The sequence below is a fragment of the Tamandua tetradactyla genome, chromosome 9 (genome assembly GCF_023851605.1).
Source record: "Tamandua tetradactyla isolate mTamTet1 chromosome 9, mTamTet1.pri, whole genome shotgun sequence".
Classification (NCBI taxonomy): domain Eukaryota; kingdom Metazoa; phylum Chordata; class Mammalia; order Pilosa; family Myrmecophagidae; genus Tamandua; species Tamandua tetradactyla.
The window spans coordinates 84,355,945-84,379,170 of NC_135335.1; the positions used below are offsets into that span (position 1 = coordinate 84,355,945).

The 23,226-nt window shown below is 34.4% G+C and overlaps 1 protein-coding gene across 5 annotated transcripts in view; it reads left to right on the forward strand.

Moving 5' to 3' along the window:
- TTC23L (tetratricopeptide repeat domain 23 like) overlaps positions 1–23,226 on the forward strand; it is an 87,118-nt gene that overhangs the window by 50,791 nt on the left and 13,101 nt on the right. For 3 of the 5 annotated variants that reach the window (XR_013157922.1, XM_077116939.1, XM_077116938.1), the window contains exons 9-10: positions 9,122–9,249; positions 11,723–11,869. Coding sequence is in view for 3 of the 5 variants with exons in the window: in XM_077116939.1 (XP_076973054.1) it covers positions 9,122–9,249; positions 11,723–11,869 (275 nt within the window). In the remaining 2 variants the exon portion in view is untranslated. The remainder of the gene's footprint in view (positions 1–9,121; positions 9,250–11,722; positions 11,870–23,226) is intronic. The other 2 variants (XR_013157923.1, XM_077116940.1) reach the window with 1 other exon arrangement.

A 23,226-nucleotide genomic window follows, 5' to 3' on the forward strand; every position in this document is an offset into this window, starting at 1 on the left:
TTGTGGGAAAATGGTATGTTCTTCATAGCTTGTGGGAATGAGAGGGTAAATTGATGTGAAATTTAGAAACCAATTTGATAATATCTAGAGAAATTGAAAAGTAAACATGTATAAGGATGTTCATTATGACTCTGTTAATGTAAAACATTAGAAACAATTTAAATATTCATCAATAAGTTAAAAGAAAAGTTGACATATTAATACCTGGAATTCTATATAGTCATTAAAAAGACTGGACTGGGTCTTGTGATAGATAATCTTAAGATAGATATTAATATGGATAAATTTTAACACTTCAAGAGAAAATCAAGTTGCATTTTTACAATGCACAAAATATTATTTATGGCCACTTATATGTAAACACATGAAAAATGAACTGTAAAGTAAGTAAAACTGCATTAAAATATATGTCAAAATGTAAGCAGAGGCAGAGATTTCTGGCTATAGCTTTGTGAAAAGGTCTGTGAATTCTCTCCATACACTTTTACAAAAACCTGAATAAAATTGTCAAAAACAACCATTTGAGGGTTGGGAAATAGATCAAAAGCAGACAACCAATTGTGAAGCATTTATTCTTGAAAAACTTCTATAAGTACAGAGAAGATCTATTGTCTTCTTGTCTGGAGCTGCTTGCATCCACTGCCCTAGCTCAATCAGTGAAAATGGCAGTTTCACCAGCATAGGGCTTACCTAGAAAACCATCAGTTTGCTGACAGAGAGGGTGGACCCAGTTTGAGGTAAGGAGTGAAAACCCAAGGATTTATCAGGTAAAAGTGGTAAACTCAGTAGGAAAGAAAGGAAAACACCTACATGCTTGCTAGCCTGAAATTGCTGTCCTGACTGGCATGAGTGACAGGCCAGACAAGTTTCAATGGGGATACCCTGGAAATGAGGAAGCTGTAGAAGGACTAGATAAGCTCTCCCTACATCCATGACCAGCTGAGAAATTACATATATGTGCAAGGGAGATTCAAGTGTCCAGTATAAAGTAACAACCAAGGAAGACATGATATGTGGCAAAGCATGTAATTTACACCCCAAACCATACACAGATCAATTTACAGGGATGGAAGAAGCATAGATTTGAGAAATTTGAGCACAACCTCTTTCCAAATCAATGGGTCAGCACTAAGCTATGGAGACACAAAAGCAACCCCTACTAGGCTAGACTAGAATTAAAAAGAAGCACAAAGATCCGAGCAAACATATTAGCAGTAGCACCACAGGATAAAGAGATTCTTTAGCTTAAGCCTAGGTAAGTTAATAAAAAATAAAAACCCAAAACAAAAGAGAGAAACCCACAAAATAAGTCAGAATCTGGTGTTCCTACTATATATTGTCTAACATGTATAGTTTTCAACAAAAAGATTATAAGACATAAAATGGTTCCTATAACTCATTCTCAGAGAAAGATCAATCAATAGAAACTATCTGTGGGCTAGATGTTGTACTTACCAGAAAAAGTCTTCAAAGCAGCTATCATAAATTTGTTCAGAGAATTAATGGGCATTATTGAAAAAATTAATGAAAAATATTATGAAAACAACTAAAAAATAGAGAATCTCAATAGAGAAATATAAACTGTATATTTATATTTAAAAACAAACCAAATGGAAATTCTATGGTTGTAAAATACAATAACTGAAATGGAAAATTCACTAATTGAGCTCAATAGCAGATTTGAGTTGGCAGAACAGGTAATCAGACAACTCAAAGATAGATCAGTAGAAATGACCCAATTCGGAGAACAGAGAGAAGAAATATTGAAGGAAAATGAACAGCGCATTGGAGACCTATAGGCTATCAAGGGTACCACACAAGAGTGATTGGAGTCCCCAAAGGAGAGAAGAGAGTGAGGAAGAAAAATATCTGAAGATATAATGGCAAAAAATGTCCCCAAAACTCTGTATCCAGATAAGCTATCCTTGGAAATGAAGAAAAATGAAGTTGTTGCTAACAGGCCTATTCTAAAAGAAATACTAAAGGGAGCACTTAAACTGAAAGAAAATGACACCAAATGGTAACTCAAATCCACAAGGAGGAATGAAGAAAACTGGAAAGGATAAATATGTTGGCAAATATGTTGGCACTTATACACATATGTATGTTTTATCTTCTTTTAAATTCTTTAAAAGATATGTTGTTAAAAACAATAATAATACTATATTGTTAGATTGGGAATATATATCGATATAATGTATATGATAGTAATATCACAAAGTAAAGGGAAGCAATGGAGCTATATTATAGCAAAGTTGCTAAACTTTACAAGAATTAAATGAACATTAAATTGAAATAGATTTTGAAAAGTTAAAGATGAATACTGTAATCTCTAGAACAACCACTAAGAAAATAACTAAAAAATTATAACAAAAAAATCCACTGAGAGTTTAAAAGCATACACTAAAGAATATCTGTCTAAACCAGAAGGTAGTAAAAGAAGAACAAAAGACCTGACACATGCGAAAACAAATAGCAAAATTGCAGATGCCAATCCAACATATCAATAATTATTTGAAACTTGAGTGGAATAACCAGTGATCAAAATTTAGACTTTGTAGAGCTAACAGAGCCCACACAGCCAGAGACCTTTGGAGATGAAGAAGGAAAATGCCCCTGGGGAAGCCTTATGAAATGAGGTGAGAAAACTAGCAGATATCACCATGTGCCCTCCCAGCTCAGAGAGAAACGCTGAACATCATCAACCCTTACTTTGGAGTTAAGGTATCTTTCTCTGACTGTCTTAATTTGGACATTTTCATGACCTTAGAACTGTAAACTTGCAACTTAATAAATTCTCTATTTGAAAACCAAAAAAAAAAAAAAACAGAACAAAAAATTGAGGCATGTCCTACGGGATAAAAAACTAAGATCCAACCATATTCTATCTATAAGAATCACTTTAGATTCAGATACGTTGAAAATAAACACACAGAAAAAAATATGCCATGCAAATAACCATAAGAGGGCTAAAGCAGCTATATTACTAGAACAAACAGACTTTAAGATAGATATTAATAGAGACAAAAAAAGACATTTCCTAATGATAAAAGAGTCAATTGATCAGGAATATATAATAATTATAAATTCAAATGTACCTAAGAGCATAGCTACAAAATACATGAAGCAAAAACTGACTAAATGGAAAGGAGAAATGCGAAGTTCAACAAGTATAATTAGAAATTTCCATACACCTCCTTCAGTAGTTGATAGAACAACTAAGAGGAAAACAGTAAAGATATAGAAAAACATGAATAGTACTAACAAAACTAACTGATGACCTAATTGACACATATAGAATACTCAACAAAAGAAGAGAGCACACATTCTTTTTTTAATTATTTTTATTGATACATATTATATATTCACATACCAAGTAATCATGCAAAATGTACAATCAGTGTTTCACAATATCATCATATAGCTGTGCATATCATCACAATCGACTTTGTTTTCTTTTTTGTAAAAAATAACATACATACAAAAAAAGCAATAAATTTCAAAGCACATAGCAACAATTAGTTATAGAACAGATTTCAGAGTTTGATATGGGTTACAATTCCACAATTTTAGGTTTTTACTTCTAGATACTGGAGACTTAAAGAAATATCAGTATAATGATTGAGCAATCATACTCGTTTGTTAAATCCTACCTTCTCTCTATAACTCCACCATCACCTTTGATCTTTCTCCACTCTTTAGGAGTATTTGGGCTATGCCTATCCTAATTTTTTTCATGTTGGCAAGTGCTACCAATAATATGGTATAAGGAGGTGGAACTAGCTGATGTTCTGGAAAGGTGGGCCCCTCTGCATTTCAGGACTTATCTGGTCCAGAAACCCATCTGGAGGTTGTAGGTTTCTGGAAAGTTACCATAGGGCATGGAACCTTTGTGGAATCCTATATAATGCCCTATATGTTCTTTAGGATCGGAAGGAGTGGTTTTGGTTGGCAAGTTATGATAGGTAACAACGTCTAACTGAAGCTTGCATACGAGTGATCTCCAGAGTAGCCTCTCAACTCTATTTGAACTCTATTGAACTCTCTCAGCCACTGATACCTTATTTGTTATATTTCTTATCCCCCTTTTGGTCAGGAGGGCATTGTTAAACCCATGGTGCCAGGGACAGTCTGATCCCTGGGAGTCATCTCCCACGCTGCCAAGGAAACTTTCACCCTGGATGTCATGTCCCATATAAGGGGGAGGGCAATGATTTCACTTGCAGAGTTGGGCTTAGAGAGAGTGAGGCCACCTCTAAGCAACAAAGGAAGTCCTCTGGAAGTAAATCTTAGGCATAACTATAGGTAGACTAAGCTTCTCTGCTACATACATAAGCTTCACAAGAGCCAGCCTCCAGATCAAGGGATTGACCTATTGATTTGGGTGTCCCAGATATTTGACACAGTATCAGGTGTTTCCCAGGTGGTAAAGTTTAATAGTTCCATATTTTTTTCTCTCATCCCTCAAAGGACTTAGCCAATACTTTTTGATTATCTGTTAAATATATACTGGGATGTATCCAGGCATTATCCTAAGCCATACAGAATTAAAGGCCCTCCTTCTTATTCTGGACTCCCTGTGTTTGGATTATTTAATTGATCTATTCAGACAGGTTGAGTTAGATTATATGCTACAGAAAATTTAGGTTCTGGACAAAATGAACCTTTCTTCCTATGGTCTCAAAGAGTAGATGAAGTTCTGAAATATAGGCAATGTCTTCCTTACCCCTGTATTCTGAATTACCTTAGTCCCTACCTGATCGGCTTTGTTCTTATCACTAAATACCAGGTTATACATATATAAAACAGCCTCTCAAAATGCAGATATAACAATTACCATTCTGGATTGACTATGACTGCTATGAGCATTTACAGTCATTTCAAGTATATTCTCTAACCACAACAGAATCAAATTAGAGATAAACAACAGTGAGATTTTTGGCAGCTGCCCAAATATTTTTAAATTAAACAACACATTTCTAAATAGTCCATGGATCAAAGAAGAAGTCATAATGGAAGTTAGAAAGTACCTTTAGCTGAATTAAAATGAAATTACAACAAAATTTTGGGGATGGAGCTAAAGCAGTGATAGAGAAATTTATCACTTGACTTGTATTAGAAAGGATGATAGATATAAAATAAAAATACTAACTCCTTCCTTAAGAAACTAGAGAAACAACAGCAAATCAAGCCCAAAGTAGGTAGTAGGAAGGAAAAATAGAGCAGAAAGCAATGAAGCCTTAAACGAAGACAAGAGGAAATAAAAGAAATAAAGAGCTGCTTCTTTGAAAAGATCAGCAAAGTTAATCATTCTTAGGTGGACTGATCAAGAAAACAAAAGCAAAGACACTAGTTACCAAAATCAGAAATGAGGAAGGGGATAGTACTACAGAAACAACAAGAATTATAAGAAAAAATATTAACAATTTTATACTAAAAAATTACACATCTTAGATGCATGAATATCTTCCTAGAAAGACTAAAATTCACAAAACTGTCTCAAAATAAAAGAAAATCTAAATATGACTATCAATTAAGGAAACCAATTGTATTTTAAAATCTTCCAACAAAGAAAAGCTTGCACCTACATGGCTTCACTGTTGAATTCTATCAAACATATAAGAAGTAATATCAAACCCACACAAAATTTTTCAGTAAATAGAGGAGGAGGAAGCATTTTCCAACTCATTTTTATAAGTGCAGTATTCTCTTGCCTGATACTAAAGCCAGACAGAGTTCACAAAGAAAAAAAAAAAAAAACAATAACCTATATCCCTCATGAATGTAGATGCAAAAATCCTTAACAGAATATTAGCAGAGGAATCTAGTTAAATATAAACATTTTATAACCCTGATAAAGAGAACTCTATCCCAGAAAATCAATGTACTATACTGTAATAGTAGAATAAAAACATTAACATCTCAATAGGTGCAGAAAAAAAGCATTAGGCAAAATCTAACAATCATGAAAATAATTTTTTTAAAAAGTTCTTAAAAATAACAAAGAAAAAGAAAGACACACACACACACAAAAAAAGCAACAAAAAATATAATAATAATGAAGAAAACTTACACAACCTGATAAAGGGCATCCATGAGAAATCTACGCATAATATCTTACTTAATGGTGAAAGACTGTATGCTTTCCCCCTATGATCAGAACAAGACAAGAACATCTACTTTTATCTCTTCTTTTTAACATTGTTGTGGAAATTCTAACCAGTGCAATAAAGTAAGAAAAATAAAGGCATATACATTGGAAATGAAGAAACAGACTGTCTATGTTTGCAGGAAACATGATCTTCTATGTATAAAATCCTAGGAGATTACTAGGAAAAGAACCTACAACTGGAACTAATAAGTGAGTTTGGGAGTTTGGCAAGGTCACACATGGGATACAAGATAAATATTTCAAATATCAATTGCGTTTTAGTACATTAGCAACTAACATTTTGAAAATGAAGTTAATAAAGCAATTTTATTCACAATAGCATCCAAAAGAATAATATCTTTAATTTTAACAAAAGAAATTTCATACACTGAAATCTGCAAAATATTGCTGAAACTACAATGATCTAAACAAGTGGAGAGATATGCTATGTTCATAGATTGGAAGACTAAGATCACAGTTCTCTTTAAGTAAATCTGTAGATTCAACCCAATTCTAATCAAAATTCCAGTAGTCGTTTTGTAGGAATCACAAGTTGACCCTAAAATTTATGTTAAAATACAAAGGGCCTGGACTTGTCAAAATTATTTTGCAAAAAATAATGTTGGAGAAATTATACAACTCATACAGTTATGGTAATCAAGGCAATATCTTATTGGCATAAGAATAGACATAGATAAATGGAACACAATAGAGAGGTCAGTAATAAACTTTCACATCTGCGGTCAACTGATTTTGAACAAAAGTGCCAGTGCAATTCAGTAGGGAAAGGACAGTCTTTTCAACAAATTGTACCAGAACAACTGGGTATATATATCAAAGGCAAAAATAAAAAAAGAAAGAAATTAGATTTTTACCTGATAACATACACAAACATTAAACTCAAAATGAGTCATTGTCCTAAATGTAAGAGCTAAAATCATAAAATTTCTAGAAGAAAATATACCTGTGATCTTGAATTAGTCTTTAACATGAAAAAGCATTGCTGGTTTGAAATGATATATGTCCCCATATATATATCATAAAGCCATGTTTTAATCTAAATCCCATTTCATAAAGGCAGAATAATCCCTATTCAATACTGTATGTTTGAAACTGTAATCAGATCAACTCCCTGGAGATGTGATTTAATCAAGTATGGTTGGTAAACTGGATTAGGTGACAACATGTCTCCACCCATTTGGGTGGGTCTTGATAAATTTATGGAGTCCTATAAAAGAGGAAATATCTTGGAGAATGAAGAAGATTCGGGGAGAGCAGAGAATGCTGCAGCAACACAAAGCAGAGAGTCCACGAGCCATCAGCCTTAGAACTGTAAACTAGCAACCTATTAAATTCCCCTTTTTAAAAGCCATTCTGTTCCTGGTATATTGCATTTTGGCAGCTAGCAAACTAGAAAAAAGCATAATCCATAAAATATAAAATTGATAAACTGAACTTCACCAAAATTAAAAATTTGTTCTTCAAAAGACAGCATTAAGGAAATGAATAAGCCATAGACTGGAAGAAAGTATTTGCAAATCATAAGTTGATAAAGAATTTATATTCAGTATATATAGAAAGCACATATAACTCAGTAATAAGAAGATAAACATCTTGATAAAAATATTGACAAAAATCTTGAAGAGTTACTTCCCCAAAGAACATATACAAATGTCTAATAAGCACATTAAAAAGTGATAAGAATTATTCATCATGAAGGCAAGGCAAATTAAAACTATAGATGCCCATATTGCTTTAATCAAAAAGATAGATAATACCCAAGTGTTGATGAGGATGTGCAGAAGTTAGAACCCTCAGACACTACTGGTGAGAATTTGAAATGGTACAGTCTTTGGAAATCAGATTTGTCAATTTCTTAAATAGCTAAACCTACACTTATCGTATGACTCAAGTTTTTCTTTCCTAGGTATCTTCCCAAGAGAAAAAAAAAAAAAACATGTGCCCCCAAAGACTTGTATCTCAATGCTTATAGTAGCATTATTCATAATAGTAAAAAATTGGAAACAATCCAAATGTTCATCATCTGGTGAATGTGATGTATCTATAAAATAGAAAAACTATACAGCAATAATAAGAAATGAAGTACGAATACATGCAACAACATGGATGAACCTCAAAAAAACTTATGCTAAGTGAAATAATGTGCCACCACAAATGACTACGTAGCAATTTATTTCTTTTATATGAAATTGCTAGAAAAGGCAAATATAGAGAGATAGAAAGCCTGATCCTGACTATAGAAAGAGACGCTGACTGCAACAAACTTGAAGAAACATTTTGCAGTGATGGAAGTGCTCTAAAATGGGATTGTGATCATGATTACATAACTGTATAAATTTACTAAAATTCATCAGCCTGTAAAATTGCAATGGGCGAAATATTTGACATGCAAATTCTATCTTAATACAGTTGTAAGAAATGTGTCTGTTTCTGCATGGTGTGTATGTAGATAATTTTGATGTTCTTTTTGCTTCTCAGCATTTCTTATTATATTAACATCAGTCATGTTTGGAATAAAAGGCAACATTAGAAGTGATTTTTAAAACAATACTGACTATATATTAAAATACTTTTAAACAGGAACACCAGTAAATAGTACTCTATCAGAGTTTACTCTAACTAAATAATAGTTTCCCAATACACCTGGGAGTTTAATATGGTGGTTATTTGGGTCATAGGATAGTAAGAACACTCACTATCTACTAAAAAAGAACACAAGGTTCTTTTCTTTTCATACAGAAAACTGACGCCTTTCATCAAGTGACTATAAATCATAGTATCATCTGATGCCATCTCATTTCATGTCTCGGACTTTTTAAGAGTCCCTGAAACTTGAAACGAGAACAGGCATGGGCTTTCAGCATGAAAGTGCCTAGTGTAGCCGAAGGTGATGTCAGAAATTTGTAGAGGCTAGCAGCTTGCCATAGATAATTGTTTCCCTGTTTGCAGATGCTGTTGAACTGTACTTTATAAAAAGTATCAGCGCATATCATGAAACATTGGGCCCAGAGGATTATGAAACTCTAACGACCATTGAGGAATTTAGCAAATGGCTTATCCAAAATGGGGAAAAACAGGTAAATAAGAAGATCAATTCATAAATATAAATGCTAGTTGGTTCATTACATCAGGATGCTACCTTCTTCTCACTATTGTGGAAACTGGAGGTCAGATCAGTCCCACATAAAGGTGGGAAAAACACGTATCTAGTATAGCTTGAGATATTAGTAAAAAAAATTCTTATATCCTGCTGTATAAGATTCTTCAAATCCAGGACACATATAATCTTTGGTCTTGTAACTTTAGTTTTTAAAGTCAAAATTGGTTTATACCTTTGGATCTATCTGTCAGATTTTTCTCGAGTCTTCAAGGTGTTGTTTTTCTCTCAATTTGGGATCTTCAGCTCTTTATTAGCTAAAACTTTGTTTTTACACCAAAAAAAAAAAAAGTCCTAAAAATTGCTTTTGATTGCTGACCTTTTTATTTAGAAGTCCCATGAGTCTAAGCCATTACTCAAAAGCTTTTGGCCTGAACTTTTTGTCCTCAGTGCAGTATCTACACAGTGAAGATCTTTTTCCATCATGAGATTCCACATAGCTTTGATTTGACTAAGCCAACTTTATACTTACTCAGGCAAGTGAGAAACACAGATGAATTTGAGATGGTCTCGTTGGTCATGTGGCAACCAGTTTAAGAGCAGTGTTATGCACACACTAAATAAGAATTTATTTCCAGGAATGAAGTAAAAGCTTCTTTTATTCTGTATTTTAAAATCTCTATGCATGCCTTGCTTGTGATAAAACACCAGTAACCAATTTCTGATGGCTACCTGCTGCTCATCAGATGCTTCCTGCTGTGCTGAGATCCTGAGCAAAGAGAGGACAATAATGAGCTAAACCCCAGGCAGCTCCAAATCTCAACTTTATGCAGTGCTATGGGCTGTCACCTTTCCTGCTGGAAAGCAAGCTCCATGAAGACAGGGATTTGCAACTCTTTTGTTCACTACAGTGCCTCCAGCATCTGAAACAGTAATTGGCACATAGTAGGTCCCCAATAAAAATTGAATTAATTTGCTGACATTTATAACATGTTTTCTGTGGAATCATCCATTCTTAACAAGATGCTCTTGCTCCCACCCCCTAAGTCTGATGTGAGGCTCTAGGCTTGGTCTAGAAAACCATAACCAGTTCAGAAGTCAGAAGACTTAGAAATTTCATTCCCATTAAATGTAATTTTTTTTTGGTAGGCAGAGGTTTAATTTGCCACTAATAAAAAATAAACGGGGAAATAATAATCTAACCTATATGTATGCTTTCTTTCTTTGAAAAATGCAAAGGTCATTATAGAGCCTTGAAATTCCTGAGTTATTGGCAAGGTTTCCTTGGAAGCAGTAATTGACATCATTTTTTTGTTGTGGTTCTGACATGCCACATGACAGATGATGATTACATGTTCCAACTCAGTTAAAAATGTTCTGTTTATAAACGTCAATACAGTTAATACAGGCAGTGGGTGATGTGCAATAACTGAGGATGCCAGCAATAACTACACCCTTTCTAAAGAAAGCATATTGGGAAGGCAAATGCATACAATGAATAATTTCCAGTGTAACTTTGATTTTTCTCTAAAGTACACACAGTATAGTTAAGGCTGAGAGCTAGGCTGAAAGATAACTGGCCTGAACTTTTAAAAAATGTCAAATGTTCTAAAAGACAAACAAGGCCAGGACAATTGTTATAGATTAAAGAAGACTAAAGAATCTTAAAAACTAAATGAAATATGTGATTCTTGATAAAATACTAGACTTGAGCAGTTATAAAGAACATTATGGAACAATTGGGAAATCTGAATATGAACCTTTAGTAGAATTGATTCAAAATTTGAGAGTGATTTTTTTTATTGTTATAGAAGGCTCTTGTTCAAAGAAAATACATGTTGAAGTACTTAGGGGTAAAGCATCTTGATGTCTACAACTTATTTTCAACAAAAAAATGCATACAAGTGTGTAGATTTATATTTGTATATATGTATATAAATTATTTTTTAAGAAGAGGTATAGCAAGAAATGGCAGATTTGCCAAAATGTTAGCCATTGATGAATGTAGGTGAAAAATTGATGTGTATTCATTGTACTATTCTTTTAGATTTTCTGTAGGTTTGAAAATTTTCAAAATAAAAATTCATGGGGAAAAAGAATGAGGGCAATGGAATTCAGAATGCCTGGTTTGAATCCTGATGCTGCCAAATGCAAGCTGTGTGTGATCTTGGGCTTTATTAGTCTCCAGTCCCTCATCTATAAAATATTCCTCTCTCATAGGGTAGCCTTGAAGATAAAATCTTATTATACATATGAATGAACTATTATCTTTATTTATAACTTGGAACATCATCTCTTAATAGAAGCAAATTACTTAGGTGACACAACACAACTGACTGGTCCTGGTGGGTTATGTCACTGAGGGGTAGAACTGCCCCTTCATAGACCTCATGGGATGGGTGACATGCTCCTTCAGAATTGTTAGGCTGACTTTTTTCCCCTCTATTCCCTAGGAAGCTTACAGAGTGCTAAAGGTTTCACTACAATCCCAGGTCAGCTACCATGATTGTAGTGAAAAGGTGGCTAAAGCTCTTTATAACATGGGCAGGATCTGCTTTGCCAAAGGAGACCTCCGAAAGTCAATCTCGCTGCTCAAGAAGGTGAATGCTGACTGCTTTTGTTATATTTTCCCCTGGGCTTGTAAGCAGAATATGAGGGGTGATTTTGTTTTTATTTCTTCTTCCCTTCCACACTCCCTCCCTCCTTTTCTTCCTTTCTTCTTTTCTATATTGGTTGTTACAAAGTAAAGGAGCAAATATAAACAAAAAAACAGAAAATAAAAACTAACCATCCATGCCAGAGACCTGGGTTTGATTCCCGGTGCCTGCCCAGGCAAAAAAATAGCCGTCATCCTATCACTTAGAGATAGTCACATGTTATGTTAGAGTCTTCCACTTTCCCTGTTTGGTTTTAGTAGATTTTTAACGAGGGCCAAACATGGTGGTCAACTCAATAATATTTTGTTGTTCTTCATGTGACATTGCTTTGCTAATCCATGCTTCTTCTGGTTCCAGTTCTTTCCCTGAACCTTTGATTTCCTGGCTACAGGAAACCAACCTAGTGAGGTGGCCTGTGGTAGGATCCACTTGATCTTTTTAATGTAATACTGCAGGTATTCATCGCTATTGCTTAGATAGAACATGACAAACTGAAAATAGAGTCCTTGGTTTTATTATTGCTTAAAACCATCTTAAAGGCCTCTCTTTTGTAGTTTTCTTTGTCTTCTTTTAAGAGGAAACATAAGAATTGGAACCATACCTTCTTGTGTAATGAATTTCTTTTTAAAAGTTTCACAGGATTTAAATTCCATGTTCAAGTTTTCAAAGACTTTCATTGGCATATATGATGTCATTTAAATGAGGTGGAAACTCTGGTACCCTATTTTCAATGTCAAATTTAAGAATTGGGCGATTTGCAAAAGAAAATGTCCCAAAATGGCTAAGAAACATCTGAAGGCATATCCAAATTTCTGGGAATCAAAGAATTGTAAGTTCCAACAATGATTCTATTTTTTACAAACCCAATGGGCAAATATTTTGAATAAAATTATACCTGTGTTTTCAAGTTAGGGGAAAAGAGGCATACTCACACACTATCCATGGAAATATAAATTGGTACAAGATTACTGGAAGACAGGCTGGGAATATGTTCAAAAGCCTTAAATATGTCCACAGCTTTGATCAAATTATACTTTTAGGTCTTTTTTCTAGAGAAATCATCAGAGATCTTCACATAGATGTATAGACAATTATGTTTATCACAGATACCTATTTTAATAGTGATAAATGTAAATTTTAAATAGTCTAAATGTACAACAAGTACTGGTTAAATAAATTATACTATGTTCTGGGTGGGCCACGGTGGCTCAGAGCTCTTGCCTGCCATGCCAGGTTCATTTCCCGGTGCCTGCCCATGTATTTAAAAAAAAAAAAAATTATACTATGTTCTTAAAAATAATTCTAAGCAGTTCAAAAATTCCTAAAGAATTTGTAAGGACATTGGAAAGTACTTATACAGTTAAGAGAAAAAAGCATTTCCCATTTGGCATATATACTATGATCTTTTTTATTAAAAGCAGTTTTATTCATACACTATACAATCCATCCAATGCATAAAATCAGTGCCCCTCAGTATAATCGCAGAATTGTGCTTTCATCACCACAATCAATTTTAGAACACTTTCGTTGCTCCAAAAAGAAAATCCCCTACCCCTTATACCCCTCTATTATTGACGTTTGGCATTGGTCTGGTGCCTTTGTTATAATTGTTGGAATAATATTATGATAGTACTGTTTAACTATAGTCCATGGTTTGCATTGGTTATATTTTTCCCATATAACACCCTATTATTAACACCTTGTAATAGTGACATTCATTTGTTCTATTTCATGGAAGAATATTTTTTTATTGTACTATTAACCACCTTCGTTATCCACTATAGGGTGCACTATGTTAAACAGTCCTATGTTTGATCTTCTAGCTTTCCTTCTAATGACATACATGACCCTAAACTTCCCCTTTCAACCACAGTTATACACACAATTTAGTTGTTTTGACTATAAGTGTTGATTGCACTTATAGCTCATGTGCTACCATCACCTCTATCCATTTCTAAACATATGATCAACATTATTAAAAATTCTGCACAATTAAGCATCAGCATTTCATTCTCTACACTTCTTCTACCTTCTGGTAACATATATTCTTGTTATTAACTCTAAATTTTCTCATTATACGTAATTCATATTAGTGAGATCATACTATATTTGTCCTTTTGTGTCCAGCTTAGTTAATTCAACATGCTATCCTCAAGATTCATCCTTATTGTCATATGCATCAGAACTTCATTCCTTCTTACAGCTGCATAATATTCCATCACATATGGTTTCAGTTCTTCTGAGTATTTATCTAGTAGTGGAGTTGCCAGATCAAATAGTAGTTGCATTTTTAGTTTCCTCAGGAACCACCACACTGTCTTCCATAGTAGCTACACCATTTACATTCCAACCAGCAGTGAGTAAGTTTTCCTATTTCCCCATATCCTCTTCAATGCTTGGAGTTTTCTGTTTGTTTAATAGTGGCCATTCTAGTAGGTGTGAAAACATGTCTCATTCTGTTTTTTATTTGCACTTCCCTAATAGCTAGTAATGTTGAGCATCTTTTCATGTGTTTTTTAGCCATTTGTATTTCCTCTTTGGAAAAAATCTATACAAGTCTTTTGCCTATTTTTTCAGTCTGGTTGTTTGTATTTTCATTGTTGAGTTTAAGATATGTTTATATATTCTGGATATTAAACCTTTAACAGACATGTGGTTTCAAGATATTTTGGGCTGTTTAGGACCCCTTACTCTACCAAATACATTTGATAATTTGTTTTTCCATTTCTTCAAAGTAACCCATTGGAATTTTGATTGGGATTATGTTGATTCTGTAAATCAATTTGTGTAGAATTGACATTTTAACAATATTTAGTCTTCTAATCTATGAACATGGAATTTTCCTCCATTTATTTAGGTCTTTGATTTCTTTTAGCAATGTTTTGTATTTTTCTGAATACATGTCCTTTACATCTTGGTTAAATTTAACATTCAATGTAATTACTGTGATGGTAGTACTTACTTCAACCATTTTTCTTTAGCTTTTATAAGTTGTATATTATTTTTGTCTCTCTTATACTTTCTGAGTTACCTTTATAGATACACTTCATTTCTACACTCTCCTCCAAGCCTCACTCTCTTATCCTTTCCTTTTAGCCTACGGACTCCCTTTAAAATTTCTTGTAGAAAGTTTTCTTGTTAGTGAATTCTTTTAGCTTCTGCTTATCTGTGTATATCTTAAACTCTCCCTGATTTTTGAAGGACAGTTTTGCCGGATAAAGAATTCTTGACTCGCAGTTTATCTCAATATCTTATATACATCATACCCCTGTCTTCTTACTTCCATGGTTTCTGATGATAAATCAGTGTTTAGTCTTATGAGGAATCCCTTGTATGTAATGAATTACTTTTCTCTTTCTGCTTTCAGAATTCTTTTTTTGTCTTTGGCATTTGACATTCTGATTAGTATATGTCTTGGAGCAGTCTGATTTATTCAGTTTGGAGCACATTGCACTTCTTGAACATGGATATCAGTGCCTTTCATAAAAATTGGGGAGTTCTTGGATGTTGTTTCATCACATATTTCTTCTGCCACTTTTCGCCTCTGTTCTCCTTCTGGGATACCCATGATGGAAATATTGGCAAGCTTTGTGTTGTCAATCAGTTCCCTGAGGGCTTGCTTTATTTTTCCCATTCTTTTCTCTACCTGTTCTTTTGTCTGTTCAAATTTGGATGCTTTGTCATCTAGTTTGCTTATCCTTTCTTCTCTCCTCTTCAAATCTGCTGGTGTGTGGCACTACTGTATTTCTTGTTTTGCATGGGCAGGCACCGGGAATTGAACCTGGGTCTCCGGCATGGCAGGCAGGAACTCTGCCTGCTGAGCCACTGTGGCCCACCCAACACTACTGTATTTTAAATTTCATCTATTGTGTCTATTAAGGATCTGTTATTTTTGTTTGCATACTTTTCGTGTTTTTTTTTTTTTTTTTTTTTTTTTTTTTTACATGGGCAGACACTGGGAATCAAACCCGGGTCCTCTGGCATGGCATGGCAGGCAAGCATTCTTGCCTGCTGAGCTACCATGGCCCACCCTGTTTGCATACTTTTAAATTCTTCATGCTCATCCAGTGTCTTCACAATATCATCATACAGCTGTGCATTTATCACCACAAATAACTTTTTTCTTTTTTTGTGAAAAATAACATATGTACAAAAAACAATAAATTTCAAAGCACAGTGCAACAATTAGTCATAGAACAGATTTCAGAGTTTAATATGGCTTACAATTCTACAGTTTTAGGTTTTTACTTCGAGCTGCTCTAACAAACTGGAGATTAAAAGAAATATCAATACAGTGATTCGGCAATCATACTCATTTGCTCAGTGTTACCTTCTCTGTATAATTCCACCATCACCTTTGATCTTTCTCTCACCCTTTATGGTATCTGGGCTATGGTCTTTCTAGCTTTTACATTTTGGGAGGGGCTGTTGGTAATATGGGATAGTGGATGGAATTGAAGAATTCACTTTTTATTAATATATAGTGTCCTTCTTTGTCTCTTATGATGTCTTTGCATTTAAAGTCTATTTGTTTGATATTAGTATAGCTAATCCGCTTTCGTTTGGTTTACAACTTATTTGGACATCATTTTCCATCTTTCACTCTCAATCTAGTTGATGTTCTGGAGAGGCTGGCCCCTCTGAATTTCAGGACTTATCTGGTCCAAGAACCCATCTGGAGTATGTAGGTTTCTGGAAAGTTACTATAGTTCATGGAACCTTTGCAGAATCTTATATAATACTTGGGTGTTCTTAAGGATTGGAAGGAATGGTTTGGGTTGGGGTTTTGCAAGTTATGATAGGTAGCAGTATCTAACTGAAGCTTGCATAAGAGTGACCACTAGAATAGTCTTTTGACTCTATTTGAACTCTCTTTATTTGAACTGAGAGTAATAATACCTTATTTATTATACTTCTTTCCCCCTTTTGGTCAGGAGGGCATTGTTGATTCCCACAGTGCCAAGCCATGCTCATTCCTGGGAGTCATCTCCCATGCCACCAAGGAAAGTTTCACCATGGATGTCATGTCCCAAATAGGGGGGAGGGCAATGATTTCACTTGCAGAGTTGGGCTTAGAGAGAGAGAGAGGCCACATCTGAGCAACAAAGGAAGTCCTCTGGAAGTAAATCTTAGGCATAACTATAGGTAGACTAAGCTTCTCTGCTGCATACATAAGCTTCACAAGTGCAAGCCTCAAGATCAAGGACTTTGATCTATTGATTTGAGTGTCCCAGATATTTGACACAGTATCAGGTGTTTCCCAGGTGGTAAAGTTTAATAGTTCCACATTTCTTTCTACCATCCCTCAAAGGACTTAGCCAATACTTTTTAATTACCTGTCTAATATACTCTGGGATGTATCCAGGCATTGCCTTAAGCCATACAGAATTAAAGGCCCTCATTCTTATTCTGGACTCCCTGTGTTTGGATTATTTAATTGATTTATCCAGACAGGTTGAGTTAGATTGCATGCTACAGAAAATTTAGGTTCTGGAAAAAATAAACCTTTCTTCCTTTGGTTTCAAAGAGTAAATGAGGTTAAAAAATATGGACAATGTCTTCCTTCTCCCTATATTCTGAATTACCTTAGTCCCTACCTGGTTGGCTTTGTTCTTATCACTAAATACCAGATTAATATATATAAAAGAGTCTTTCAAAATCCAGAAATAACAATGACCATTTCTGGACTGAATGTGACTGCTATAAGAGTTTACAATCTAACCCTTGTTTTCTTATAAGTATTTTCTAAATGAGCCCATACAATATTTGCTCTTTTGTTTTGGTTTATTTTGCCTCACCAAATGTCCCACAGGTTCATTCACAATGTTGCATGCCTCACATCTTCGTTCCTCTTTGTAGCAGCACAATATTCAATCATATAAATATACACCATCATTCGCCAATCTTCTTCTCAGTCAGTGCATGCTTCAGCCACCCCCATTCATTGGACATCATGTATAATGTCCAAAGTGAACAGTCCATCAACACTCTCAATTTTAGATAATTTCATTGTTTCCAAGAGAAAGAGAACCAATAAACACACCCTCACCAAATAGAAAATTTGAACCTCCCCTTAACTCTTGTCCCTTCCCGCATTATTTATGCCTAGTGTTGCTGTAGCACTATTGATGTTTTCCTGTTTGACATAGCGCATAGCATGCAATAGCTGTTTCCTCCTATACCCTGAACTTGTACACTCTTTGCACAAGATTCATACCTTTGCAGTAGTTCATGCAAGAATTTATATTTGTAGTGTTAATCAATGAGATACATGGGTCTATACACTCCCTTTCATTCATGTTCACCTTCAATATGGTAATAGTACTTAAGACCACTAGCGAATCACCTTCACTTCTATCTATTCCCTTATACTTAAGTTTAACTTTAGCTGACTATTCATCCACCTCCAGCTTCCATGTATCTCTAGGTCCCCTGATTTTACCTTTACCATGGTCATAAAAGGGGAATTATACAGTATCTATCCTTCTGTGTCTTGCTTATTTCACTTGGCATTATGTCCTCAAGGCTCATCCATCTTGACATGTGCTTCAGGACATCATTTCATCTTACTGCTGCATAATATTCCATTGTAAGTATCTACCACATTATGTTAATCCACTTGTGTGTATTAATGAGCACTTGGATTGTTTCCATCTTTTTGGTGATTGTGAATAATGCTGCTATGAACATTTGTGTGCAAAGGTCTGCTTGTGTCACTGCTTTCAGCTCTTCTGGGTATATACTTCTGGGTATATACCATTGCTGGGTCATAGGGCAACTTGATATATAGTTTCCTAAGGAATTGCCAAACTGTCTTCCTTAGCAGCTGTGCCATTATACATTCCCACCAGGAGTGCATAAGTGTTCCAATTTCTCCACAACCTCTACAACATTTTTAATTTCCTGTTTGTTTAATAGCAGCCATTCTTATAGGTGTGAGGTGGTATTTCATTGTAGTCTTGAACTGCATTTCCCTTATAGCTAATGTAAATGAGCATCTCTTCATGTACTTTTTAGACATATATATTTGCTCTTCAGAAAAGTGCCTGTTCATATCTTTAGCCCAATTTATAATTGGGTTGCTTTTTCTTTGGTGGTTGAGTTGTATGATTTCTTTGTATATACAGGAAATCAAACCTTTATCCGATATGTGATTTCCAAACATTTTCTCCCATTGAGTTGGCTGCTTCTTCACCTTTTTGACAAAGGCTTTTGAGGCACAAAAGCATTTGATTTTGAGGAGTTCCCATTTATCTATTTATTCTTTTGTTGCTTATGCTTTGAGTGTAAAGTTTAAGAAGCTACCGCCTATTACTAGGTCTTGCAGATGTTTCCATACATTTTCCTCTAGGAGCTTTATAATACTGGTTCTTATATTTAGGTGTTTGATCCACTTTAAGTTAATGTTTGTATAGGGTGTAGGTAAGGTTCCTTCTTCATTCTTTTGGCTACTGATATCCAGTTCTCCCATACCCATTTATTGAATAAGCTATTTTGTTCCAGTCAGTGGATTTGTGGAACTTCACAAAAATCAGTTGACCATAGATTTGGTGGTCTATTTCTGTGCTCTTGATTCAATTCTATTGCTTAATACTTCTATCTTTGTGCCAGTACCATGCTGTTTTGATCACTGTGGCTTTATAATGAGTTTTTAAATCAGGAAGTGTTAATCCTCCCACTTCATTCTCCTTTTTTAGGATGCTTTTAGCTATTGGGGTCTCTTTCTCTTCCAGATTAATTTGGTAACTAGCTTTTCCAAGTCTTCAAATTAGATTGTTGGAATTTTGATTGGTACCATGTTGAATTCTGTATGTGAATTTGGGTAGAATTCACAACTATATTTAACTTTCCTAACCATGAGCAGGGAATGTCTTTCCACTTATTTAGATTTTCTTTGATTTCTTTTAGCAATGTTATGTAGTTGTCTGTATACAAATCCTTTATGCCCCTAGTTAAGTTCATTCCTAGATACTTGATTCTTTTAGATGCTATTTTGAATGAAATTTTTTCCTTCATTGACTCCTCAAGTCATTGCTTGTTTATGGAAACATTACTGATTTTTGCTCATTAATTTTATATCTTGCCACCTTGCTGAATTTGTTTATTAGCTCAAGCAACTTTGTTGTAGATTTCTCAGGATTTTCCAAGTATTATATCATGTCATCTGCAAAAATTGGAAGTTTTATGTCTTCCTTTACACTTTGGATGCCTTTTATTTATTTTTCATGCTTTATTGCTCTAGCTAGAACTTCTAGCAAAATGTTGAATAATATTGATGACAGAGGACATCCTTGTCTCTTTCCCAATCTTAGGGGAAAAGCATTCAGTCTTTCATTATTGAGTACAATGCTGGCTATGGGTTTTTCATATATGCCCTTTATAATATTGAGGAAGTTATCTTTGATTTCTACCTTTTTAAGTGTTTTTATCAGAAAAGGATGTTGAATTTTATCGAATGCTTTTTCATCAGTCGAGATGATCATGTTATTTTTCTCTTTCAATCTATTACTGTGCTGTAATACATTAATTGATTCTTTTGTTTTGAACCATCCTTACATTCCTGGTATAAATTGCACTTGGTCATGATGTATAATTATTTTAATGTGTTGTTGGATACTATTTGCTAGTATTTTGTTGAGAATTTTTGTATGTATGTTCATTAAGGATATTGGCCTGTAGTTTTCCTTTCTTAGAGCATCTTTACTTGGTTTTGGCATTAAAGTGATGTTTGCTTCATAAAATGAGTTAGGTAGTTTTCCTTTTTCCTCATTTTTGGGAAAAATTCGAGAAGAATTGGTATTAGTTCTTTTTGGAATTTTGATAAAATTCCCCTGTGAAGGCATCTGACCCTGAGTTTTTCTTTGTAGGAAGATTTTTGATGACTGATTGAATCTCTTTACTTGTGATATGTTTGTTGAGATCTTCTATTTCTTCTTGAGTTAGTGTAGCTTGTTTGTATGTTTCCAAGAACTTGTCCATTTCATCGTTTGTCCATTTGATTATGTTGTTTACCCAAGGAAATCCAAGTTCTTTCATCCTCATTGAATATTGCTGGGTGGAAGCTTTCTGACTATTTCCATGGAGATACGACCCATTCAATTGTGGGTGGTAACTTTTGATTAGATGGTTTCTATGGAGATGTGTCTCCACCCATTCAAGGTGTCATTGTTTACTGGCACCCTTGAAGAGGGAACCATTTTAGAAAAACCTACAGAGCCCAAGCAGCTAGAGACCTTTGGAGATGAAGAAGGAAAGCGCCCCTGGGGTAGCTTCATGAAGCAAGAAGCCTGGAGAGAAAACTAGCAGATGTCACCATGTTCACAATGTGCCTTTTCAATTGAGAGAGAAATCCTGAACGTTATCAGCCTTCCTGAACAAAGATATCATTCCTTGAGTGCCTTAGAGTGGATATTTCTGTAGCCTTGCTTTAATTTGGACATTTTCACAGCCTTAGAACATTTAAACTTGTCATTTAATAAAAACTCCCCCTTTTAAAAGCTGTTCTGTTTCTGGTATATCACATTCCAGCAGCTTACAAACTAGAATATCGTCTAAGTTGTCTTCTTTGTTAGCGTATAATTGTTCATAGTATCCTCTTATGATTTTTTAAAAATTTCTTCAGGGTCTGTTCTAAAGATCTCCCTCTCATTTCTGATTTTGTTTATTTGCATCCTCTCTCTTTTTTTCTTTATCAGCTTTGCTAGTGGCCTATTAATTTTCTCAAAGAACATACTTTTGGTTTTATTGAGTCTTTCTATTGTTCTTTTGTTCTGCCCATTCATTTAACTCTGCTTTAATCTTTTTTATTTCTCAAATTGAGATTTTTGCTCCTTCTTCTTTTTTGATATAGGCATTTAGAACAATAAATTTCCCTCTCAGTAGCCTTTGCCACATCCCATAAGTTCTGATGTGCTGTATTCTCATTTTCATTTGTCTCCAGATCGCTACTTGTTTCTGTAGTAAGTTCTTTGACCCACTGGTTGTTTAATCTCCACGTATTTTTGAAAGTTCTGTTCTTTGCTGTTTATTGATTTCCAGCTTCATTTCATTGTGATCAGAGAAAGTGCTTTGAATAATTTCAATGCTTTAAAATTTATATAGACCTGTTTTGTGTCCCAGCATATGATCTATCTGGAGGATGTTCCTTGAGCACTAGAGAAGAATGTATATCCTGCTGTTTGGGGTGTAACAACCTATATATGTCTGTTACGTCTAATTCATTTATTAAATTGTTTAAGTTTTCTATTTCCTTCATTATCTTCTATCTGGTTGTTCTATCTATAGAGGAGAGTGGCAAATTGAAGTCTTCTACTACTATTGTTGAAACATCTGTTGCTCTCTTTAGTTTTGCCGATGTTTGTCTCGTACTTTGGAGCTCCTTGATTGGGAGCATAAACATTTATGATTGTTATCTCTTCTTGGTGAATTGAAGAATTCACTTTTTATTAATATATAGTGTCCTTCTTTGTCTCTTATGATGTCTTTGCATTTAAAGTCTATTTGTTTGATATTAGTATAGCTAATCCGCTTTCGTTTGGTTTACAACTTATTTGGACATCATTTTCCATCTTTCACTCTCAATCTATTTGTTTCCTTGTGTCTAAGATGAATCTCTTATAAGCAGCAAATAGTTGGATTATATTTTTCTTTATCAATTCTGCCATTCTGTATCTTTTAATTGGTAACTTTAGTCCGTTAACTGTCAAAGTTATTAGCGTAAAGGCATTTCTTGAATCTATCATCTTATCCTTTGGATTTTATTTGTCATGTCCTTGTATTTTTTTCCCTCTTTCTCTTTTTATGCTTTAAGTTACCCTTACTAGTACTCTTCAATACTGTTTCCTTCTTGAGACCTCCCTCCCCTGACTCTTTTTTTCAACTGTCAGATCTCCTTTTAGTATTTTTTGTAGGGCTGGTCTCTTGTGGACAGATTCTCTCAGCATTTGTTTGTCTGTGAAAATTTTACTCTCTCCCTTGGTTTTGAAGGACAATTTGTCTGGGTACAGAATTCTTGGCTGGAAGTCTTTCTCTTTCAGGATCTTAAATATATCATACCACTGCCTTCTCACCTCCATAGTGCCAGTTGTGTAGTCCAAACTCAGTTTATGTGGTTTCCTTTGTCTGTATTAGATTGTTTTTCTCTTGGGGATTTCAGATTTTTCTGTTTCTCTTCAACGTTTGACAAAATGATTAGTATGTGTCTTGGGGTAGGCTTCATTGATTTACAAATTTCTGTTTTTTATAAAGGTTGGAAAGTTTTTCCCCATTACATCCTCAATTAATCTCCCTAGACCTTTACT